The sequence below is a fragment of the Globicephala melas genome, chromosome 1 (assembly GCF_963455315.2).
Source record: "Globicephala melas chromosome 1, mGloMel1.2, whole genome shotgun sequence".
Taxonomy (NCBI): Eukaryota; Metazoa; Chordata; class Mammalia; order Artiodactyla; family Delphinidae; genus Globicephala; species Globicephala melas.
Window position 1 is genome coordinate 88,047,905 of NC_083314.1, and position 9,354 is coordinate 88,057,258.

At 40.6% G+C, this 9,354-nt stretch overlaps 1 protein-coding gene across 2 annotated transcripts; it reads left to right on the plus strand.

Moving 5' to 3' along the window:
* The first annotated feature begins 1,025 nt into the window (after nt 1-1,025).
* BCL2L15 (BCL2 like 15) lies at nt 1,026-9,079 on the plus strand. 2 transcript variants are annotated; one of them, XM_030869097.3, is made up of 4 exons: nt 1,026-1,322; nt 1,643-1,764; nt 5,912-6,136; nt 6,775-9,079. In XM_030869097.3, the coding sequence occupies exons 1-4, from the start codon at nt 1,196-1,198 to the stop codon at nt 6,790-6,792; spliced, it is 492 nt and encodes a 163-aa protein (XP_030724957.1). In that variant the 5' UTR covers nt 1,026-1,195; the 3' UTR covers nt 6,793-9,079. The 2 variants fall into 2 exon arrangements, with proteins under 2 accessions (XP_030724957.1, XP_069902587.1); XM_070046486.1 differs by having other exon boundaries at nt 5,912-9,079.
* The last annotated feature ends 275 nt before the right edge of the window (nt 9,080-9,354 follow it).

Consider the following 9,354-nt stretch of genomic DNA (forward strand, 5'->3'; position numbering starts at 1 on the left):
ACTTACTGTTTATGCTTGAATCTCTTACTAGTTCACTAGTTCTGGAAGGGCTGATAGGTTTGAGTGCTGCTTCTGAGATACAAACCCAGAATCTAGGTGTAGTTACATTAAGAAGGCAGCCACTATGAAGTGTCCAATCCTGAGAACCTGTAAAACGACAATGGAGTCCAACCCTATTAGGAAAATCCCAATTAATTCTATTAGAGATATCCCAGATCCCTTTTAATCCTGGTCGTTAGACCTTGGGCTAAAAGGAAGATATTTAACACTTGCTGTGTGTCAGATACTCTTGGGTCATTCCACATAACATTATCTTATTTAATCCTTGTTATTTCCCTGTGAAATACTTTGTGTTGTCCCCATTTACAATTCCTCAAATGCCCAAATTTTTATTCATCTTTTCAGCTTTTATATATCTTATACCCTCCATCTGGAATGGTCTTATTCCTACTCTTTGCCTAATGAATCCCTGCTTGTCCTTCAGAGCTCATCTCAGATGTTACTACTCAAGGAAGCCTTCCTTACCCCCAGGTTTGTTTCCTTATTATACACTGTAGTAACACACTATATCTTAATAAGCACAAGAAATTATATGATTAGTCATTTAATATCTGTCATTCATGCTGAAGTATGACCCCATGAGGATGGGAACTGTATCTGTGTCGTTTTTCTGGGTTATTTATAGTGCCAAGTATGTGTAGTTTCTTACACACTGGTACTCAGTAAGTAATCGGTGTGTGATAGTGGCAAACGAATGCCATAGTCAGGAGTTGAATGCTTGTGTAATAGAACTTCAAAATTTCTTTCTTTAAATTACACCATACCCAGAACCCAGCAGGAAGTTTCTCAGTGTTGCCCAAGAGCTCTTCCTTGACTCTTTCAGTTCTAGATTGGCTATCTAACTATTAAAGTTATTCATTAACCCTAGGTACTGGCTTGGGTGTGGCTCTGAGATAAGGAACTGAAAGTCTTCAACAAACCTCCCTAGCTGTGTGTGGGTGAGCTCTTCAGAGAAGTCCCATCTTTCTGAGCAGCTGTTTTGTAGACAGGTGGTGGGAAAGGCTCCAGGACTCCATGTCCCATTAAGAAACTTTACAAGAGGGACACATCTGGTTTACCAGTGTTTCTGACTTCCTTCTGAGCTGAAAACTGCTTTGTTTTGTAGAAAAGCAAAACTTGGCCATAAACACCTAAAATGAAGAGCCCCCAAACCTTTGAGGAGCAAACGGAATGCATTATAGACTCTCTACTCACAGACTTCTTAGGTCCCACTTGTCAGGTTGCTAACCGGACCCTACGTTGTGCAGACGAAGTAGATTCAGGTAAGGCTCCTGGCCTGAGGTGGTAATTGCAGGTCAACAAGAGAATCTGAATATTCTTACTTATTTCTTCTTAAGTTTCAAAAGGTAAGCTCTAAGCTTTCAGCAATATCTGAAGTCTTTATAGAAGGGAAAGAGATTCTCAGTGAAGGGAGATTTTCTGTCTTCTATTGGTGTTGACAGAATATTGAAGATTTTCTTGGGAGAGAATGATGCCCAAATTGTTTAAAAAGTCTAGAGAACTTTTTTCAACGCCCAGATTCCTGGGACTTGCCATCTCTTCAAGCATTGTGACGAATGTGCCTGTGTTCCCTCTGTTTTAGGAGAGGTCTGCTCTTTTGATGTGGCCATCATTGCTGGTCGCCTTCGGATGTTGGGTGACAAGTTCAATGGAGAATTGGAAGCTTCTGCCAAAAACATCGTCGCAGAAACCATTCAGGGACAGGTCAAGTTTCTGCTACTTCCTTCTATTGTTTGCTGCTTTTTCTCTATTTCAGATATCCTTCTCTTACTACTCCTATATGACTGTGACTAGAAATGTTCTGTGAAAGATTTGGGGGCTTAATGCATCCAAGGAGATACAGCAGGAATTCTTCAACTGCCGATTCTTTAGCAGTTAATCAAAGCCTAGGTGGTATTGAGGTGGAGAGCTTTTGGCATAGGCTGATCAGCCTTCAGATTGTTTCTATTTGTTTTTCATCAGAGCTGTGCTTAATGGCATAGAGCATATATATAGCATTTTATTCTTGGTAAAGCATTTTATTCTTTTATGCACCTGTTTTAGTATTTATTTTGCTGGTAGTGGACATCTTTTTTTCCTCAAGGTCCAGCAATAAAATTATATACAGGAAGGATAGGCATTTGACAAATCCAACGCAACGAAGGATAAGTACAGCAGCCACTAGGGCGTATCTGGCTTTTCATCAGTGTCCTGATTCCTGGACTTTGTATGGGATATAAATACCATAGGCAATGTTCTAGAAGAGGTTGCTGATTAATATCAATAATGACAGCTACTATTAACTCATCACTTACCATGTGCCAGACAGTATTCTAAATGCTTTACATTTATTATCTCATTTAATCCTTACACCACTCTATGAGGCATTATAGAAACTGTTATCCACAGTGCAACCTCTCTCATCTGTGTGTAACACTGTGAGAGCAAACATTTAACCCATTTTGTCCACTGCTATATTCACACAACCTAGAACAGAACATGATATACAATAGGCCCTCAAAAAGTATTTTCTGACTTAGTATCCATTTAAGCTGATAAGGAAACTGAAGAATAGGGAAATAAGTAATTAGATTATTTAGTAAGTGTTGAAGTTAGGATTTGAACCCAGACTGATTCCAGAATCACACTTTTTTTTTAAATTGAGGTAGCATTGCTTTATAACTTTACATAAGTTTCATGTGCACAACATTATAATTCCACTTTTGTATACACCACAGCATGCTTGCCACCAAAAGTCTAGTTTCTCTCTGTCACCATAAAATTGACCCCCTTTACCCATTTTGGTTCTTTTTGGTTTTCTAAATTAATTAATTAATATTTTATTTTTGGTTGCGTTGGGTTCTTCGTTGCTGTACGTGGGCTTTCTCTAGTTGTGGTGAGTGGGGGCTACCCTTCGTGGTGGTGCGCAGGCTTCTCATTGCAGTGGCTTCTCTTTGTTGTGGAGCACGGGCTCTAGGCGTGTGGGCTTCAGTAGTTGTGGCCCACAGGCTTTGTTGCTCCGTGGCATGTGGGACCTTCCTGGACCAGGGCTCGAACCCATGTCCCCTGCATTGGCAGGTGGATTCTTAATCACTGTGCCACCAGGGAAGTCCCCCCTTTACCCATTTTGACCTCGCCCTATCTCCTGGTCACCACCAATCTATTCTCTGTATCTCTGTGCTGAACCACACCCTTATGCTTTATCTTCCTACTGAATGCAGCTCAGGCAGAACTGGACTTATCACACCTAATTGCTTGCACTGAAGCTTTCCTAGGTAGCTGGTAGCTGGATCTACTTTTACTTTTTAATTAAAAAAAATTATTTTGGGGCTTCCTTGGTGGCACAGTGGTTGAGAGTCCGCCTGCCGATGCAGGGGACACGGGTTCGTGCCCCGGTCTGGGAAGATCCCACATGCCGCGGAGCGGCTGGGCCCATGAGCCGTGGCCACCGGGCCTGTGCGTCCGGAGCCTGTGCTCCGCAACGGGAGAGGCCACAACAGTGAGAGGCCCGCGTACCACAAAAAAAAAAAAACAACCCCAAACAAACAAACAAATTATTTTGGAAACAGCTTCAAACTCACAGAAAAGTTGAATCGTTTGAGAGTAAGTAGCCAACATGTTGTTCCATCACCCCCTTCAAACAAGGACATTCTCTTATATAACCACAGTCTAACCATCAAAACCAGGAATTTAGCATTGATACATTATCATCTCATCCTCAGATCCCACTCAGATTTTCTCAGACTTTCACTTACAGCTGGCCCTTGAACAACACAGGTTTGAACTGCATGGGTCCACTTATATGCATTTTTTTTCAATAAATAGCACAGTACTACACGATCTGCACTTGGTTGAATCTGCAGATGTGGAACCGCAGATACGGAGGGCCAACCATAAAGTTATATGTAGGTTTTCAACTATGCAGGGGATTGTTTCCCCTAACCTCTGAGTTGTTCAAGGGTCACCTGCATAGCAGAAGGATCTAGGTCAGAATCAGATATTGCACTTAGTTGTCATGTCTCTTTCGTCTCCTTCAATTTGGAATAGTTCCTCAGTCTTTCCTTGATTTTCATGACCTTGACCCTTGACGATTATGGGCCAATTATTTTGAAGAATGTCCCTTAACTTGGGTTTGTTTGATATTTCCTCTTGAATCGATACAGGATATGTACCTTTGGTAGGAATTGCACAGAAGTGTTGCTGTGTTCATTTCACTGCATCCTATCAAGTGGTGCAGATTTCAATTTGTCCCAGTACTGGTGTTAACTTTAATCACTTAAAATAGTGTCTGCAAGGCTTCTTCACTGTCAAGTTAATCTTTTCACCTTTAATTAGTAAGTGTCTTGTAGGGAAGTCCTTTGAAACCATGTAAATGCCCCATTTCTCACTAAAATTTTAATCTATTCATTTATTTATTTTTTATATCAACGTGGACCCATGAATTCCTACTTTATTCAGTGGGTTGTAATCTGTTACTATTATTATTTATCTGTATGCTCAAATTGCCCTAGCTTCCACCTTTCAACCTGGACTGTGTCTTTTTGGCATGTCCCTATCATTCTCTGAGCACTTCTTTAATTTCTGACAGAAGATCTTGTATTTTCCAAGCCCCAGCCTGAAATTAGCCATTCGCCAGGGAGCTCTAGTTTCTTTTAATGGAGAATGCTATTTGGAAACCAGGATCTAGGTACTCTCACCGTGGATGCCCTTCTCGGCTTGTTTAGGTTCTGACACCCTGCTTTGACCACCATGGGTCCCCTACACTACACCACAATAGACCTTACTCAGCCCCATCTAATGACTCTTGGATCGAACTTTTGGGGAAGGAAAGAGAAAGAGGAAAAGCTAATCTATTTTTTACTTTAGAGTTTCCCAGACTTCAGTCATTCAAGCCATACCTTTAGAATTTGACCAACTCTGCTATGATGTACTTGGTATTTTTCTTTCAAATCATTTTGTTTTTCCTTTAATCATTTTGTTCATCCTGAGCAAATCATGGGTTTGATTGGCTGCTTAGGTTTTTTCTAATACCCATTACAATCAATTAAAAATACTAAAGTAAGAAAAGTTTATCCATCTACTTCTTTTTTTCTTCTGTTCTTTTTTTTTTAACATCTTCATTGGAGTATAATTGCTTTACAATGGTGTGTTAGTTTCTGCTTTATAACAAAGTGAATCAGCTATACATATACATACATCCCCATATCTCCTCCCTCTTGCGTCTCGCTCCCACCCCTCTAGGTGGTCACAAAGCACCGAGCTGATCTCCCTGTGCTATGAGGCTGCTTCCCACTAGCTATCAGTTTTACATTTGGTAGTGTATATATGTCCATGCCACTCTCTCACTTTGTCCCAGCTTACCCTTCCCCCTCCCCGTGTCCTCAAGTCCATTCTCTAGTAGATCTGTGTCTTTATTCCTGTCCTGCCCCTAGGTTCTTCATGACCATTTTTTTCTCTTTAGATTCCATATATATGTGTTACCATATGGTATTTGTTTTTCTCTTTCTGACTTACTTTACTCTGTATGACAGACTCTAGGTCCGTCCACCTCACTACAAATAACTCAATTTCGTTTCTTTTTATGGCTGAGTAATATTCCATTGTATATATGTGCCACATCTTTATCCTTTCATCTGTGGATGGACGCTTAGGTTGCTTCCATGTCCTGGCTATTGTAAATAGAGCTGCAATGAACATTGTGGTACATGACTCTTTTTGAATTATATCCATCTACTTCTTAAGATTACCTTAGATACAACCAATGTGCACTTGCCACTCTTTGAGAAACACTTGTTTTATTGGATTCCTACACCTGCAGCCTACTGTACTTTTTCAGTGATACTCCACTGATAGATCTCATATCTTACCCCAGGCAGGAGCTATACTTCAGGACACAGTTAATTCTCTCAGCAAGGCCTGGTGTGCCCAGGATTCCAGCTTGGCTTATGAGAGAGCCTTTCTGGCAGTGTCAGTGAAACTTCTTGAATGTGTGGTCCGTATGACTCCTGAGATGGCAAGACAGGTGGCTACGCCCATGACAAATATGATCATTGGGAACACTGCCATCCGAGAGTATATCCAGGGCCAGGGAGGTTGGGTAAGTATTTTGGGGCCCCTGGCTTTGCTAGACATTTGCATTGTTTTTGTACTAATCTCTGGGACTCCAATTCGTGGTTCTTTCCATCAGTTGGAAACCATGCAGGGAAACTGGCCTTCCAACTTTGCTGAAAATGCCGGGATTTTTTTGCCATGGAAAAGGGGAGGAGTCAGAAGCTCAGCCAGTGGGTCTTGGACCCCAGAGCCAGGCTGCCTAAAATGTTGATTGCTTACTTGTCAAGCTAATTTCCACTTCCTGTACATAATCATCTATGAAGTATATTAGTGGTGGAGTTCTAATCTCAGTGTGACTTTGCTCTACTGGTAAATTTCTGGGTCTTTTTTCCCTAACATCTTTTGGGTGTGTGTTGAGGAAGTTCAGAATCATCTTACTATTATCTAACAAAAAAACAGTTAGTGACATCTGCTGTAGTGGTAACAGTAGGAGGCATTCTAAGTCCATGTCTTAGTAATCATTAGAACATCTGCTCTCTTAGAGCACTCCCCTTCATTTCCAAGATCAGCAGAAGCCTTAGTAAGAGCTCTCTTCCCTGGAGTTATCTGTGGGTCATTCTGGCTTCTTTAGGGAGTTCCTGAAGACCATTCCTTTGACTGTAGGATATTCATTGTCCTTCCTAGGAAAATCTGGAGAGCTGAAGAAGAGGTGGAGCTGTTTTCCAGCCTGAAAAACTTTGATCTTCTTTGACTGATCGGGTGATAGATCTTTGGCAATTAAAACAGAAACAACCAAATCAAGACCTTCTTTCTCTTGGACAGAACTGAACTTAGCTGAATAACCTGTTTTCTACTGATTGTTAAAGTTAGGAGCAGCTCCCAGAGGTCTGTAGAGATTTTATACTTTCTGTTTTTACATGAGTTTTAATGAGGTTTTGTTGAAGCAAAGACCTCCAGACTTAAAGTAGTGACTCATCAGTAGTGGAATTCCAGGCAACAGGGCAGGCATTTGCTGGAGATACTGTGGGGAAAAGGGAACACACAGTAAACCATTCCTTCAGATTTAGTCCTGTCCTCTGGTAAGGATCTTGTCTACTAATTTTGCAGTCTAAAGGGTTTCAGGGAGATCTTTGGTTAGAAAACCTTGTTATTTTAAGTTGAGGATTTTCTTTTAAATTCATAACCTAAATCTCATATTAATTTCACCTGAGCCAACTTATTTTATGTATTTTCAAGGCTGGAAGCAAAAAAATAGCACTTTGTTCATCTGCTCTTCTACTAGGAAGGCCAAAGAGCAATAAAACAGTTGCTGCATTTTTATTGCCACAGGATGCAGGAAGTGCTGGCCCACTTCTGGGACAGTAGGGCCATCGCAGCTTAGATGAGGCTAGCTACATACCACAGTGTTTTTCAAAGTACAGTTTACATACCACTTGCATGTGACCTTATATGTTGCTGATTTCCAGGCCCCATCCGCTAGAGATTCTGATTCTGTAGGGGAGGGCTGGGGCCCAGGTTCCTAACTTTTTAATCAGATCCACTGGTGATTCTAATATACACATAAATTTTGAGAACCGTCACTTTAGAGCAAGGGTTGGGAAATTAGAGCCCACAGGCCCAATCAGCCCACCGCTTTAAAAATTTTTTTTTGTAAAGAAAGTTTTATTGGAATGCAGCTACACTCACTTGTTTACATATTATTTATGGCTGTTTTAGCATCGCAGCAGCAGAGTTGAGTAGTTATAGCAGACACCATATAGCCTGTCCTGTAAAGCTTAAAATATTTACTATCTGGCCCTTCAAGTTTGCAGACCCCTGCTCTAAAGCTAAATGAACATTTCTCCTTGTGTAATTTAAACTCTGTTGCAATCATGATAATTCCAAACAGAGCTGTAGATAGGATAACTCCTTTTTCAGAATTTAGTCTGAGTGTTTGTTAGTTTTTGCATAGTCCACACTTTCTTTAGAACCTTTGGCAAAAGGAGCTCTGTGACTCCTGAGTATTCGATAGAAGGTATACATTTCCCTGGCCCTGCCACAAGTGATTGGAGGTAAAACATATGGTTTCTATGGTCTGTGTATCTCATAGCAGTTCTTAATAATCTCATAGATTAGTAAGCAGTCATCAAATAGAGACTTCTTCATCTCTAAGTCCCCAAACCAGACGATTTACCTGAACATCTAGAAGAAAATCACTACTAAAGCATTACTATACCTATTTTTCTAAGAGAGGCGTTAATGGCTTTGGCTAAAGTTTAACAAAGTTAACCACATCCCCTCCCTTCACCCAGCCAGCCATCTGGCTCCCCTAGATACACAGAAATAAAGCTGTAGTGCTGTTAATGTATTCTGACTTTTTCAAGTTATGCTATTTCCTCTATTCTTCGATAAATCACAATTAGGTTAGTAATCCAGAAATGAGATTTCATGTTTCTCTTTAGTAGAAATTATCTGTTTTTGCTACCAATTTAAGACACTTGATGTATTCCTTTGTCCCTTACATTACTGTAAACTCAGCATGGTGAGTTTTGTGGTATTTGACCTCTTAAGTGAAATCATTATTTTCACTTTGACTAATGCTGTTCTGTTCCTGAAATAAAATTCTTCTCTCTATGCATTTGAACTAATTCTCAGCAAGTGTAATCTAAATTGAATGGTATAAAAATAAGGAGCAGATTGGTGGTTGCCAGGGGCAGGGGGTGGGGGGTGGGGTGGGGTAGAGGAAACAGGTGAAGGTCGTCAAAGGGTACAAACTTCCTATGAGATGAAAAGTTCTGGGGATGTAACGTACAGCATGGTGACTATAGTTAACAATACTGTAATGTATATTTAAAAGTCGCTTAGAGAGTAGATTTTTAAAGTTCTCACCATACACACAAATTGTAGCTATGTGAGGTGATGGATATGTTAACTTTGTTATGGTGATCATTTTACTATATATGTATATCAAATCATTACACTGTATACTTTAAACTTACACAATGCTATAGCTCAATAAAACTGGAAAAAAATAAATTGTAGTATTTTTTTTTTTCTGGCCATGCCACACAGCTTGCGGGATCTTAGTTCCCCAGTCAGGGATTGAACCCAGGCCACAGCAGTGAAAGCACAGAGTCCTAACCACTGGACCACCAGGGAACTCCCCTATACTGTAGTATCTTGAGATAGAGGATATGGTGCCCCTGGGGAGTATACCAGGCAAATGGGTAAAGCAGCTCTGGCCTGGCTGTTGTGTTTGTTGTTAGGCCACCCTTTATCCTAGGA

Bases quoted from the DNA above. Each gene is read 5' to 3' on its own strand.
- BCL2L15 (XM_070046486.1), top strand. From the start codon at position 1,196: ATGAAGAGCCCCCAAACCTTTGAGGAGCAAACGGAATGCATTATAGAC. The intron at 1,323-1,642 runs GTAAGGCTCCTG...CCTCTGTTTTAG, and splicing joins TGCAGACGAAGTAGATTCAG to GAGAGGTCTGCTCTTTTGAT. The intron at 1,765-5,911 runs GTCAAGTTTCTG...ATCTTACCCCAG, and splicing joins CAGAAACCATTCAGGGACAG to GCAGGAGCTATACTTCAGGA.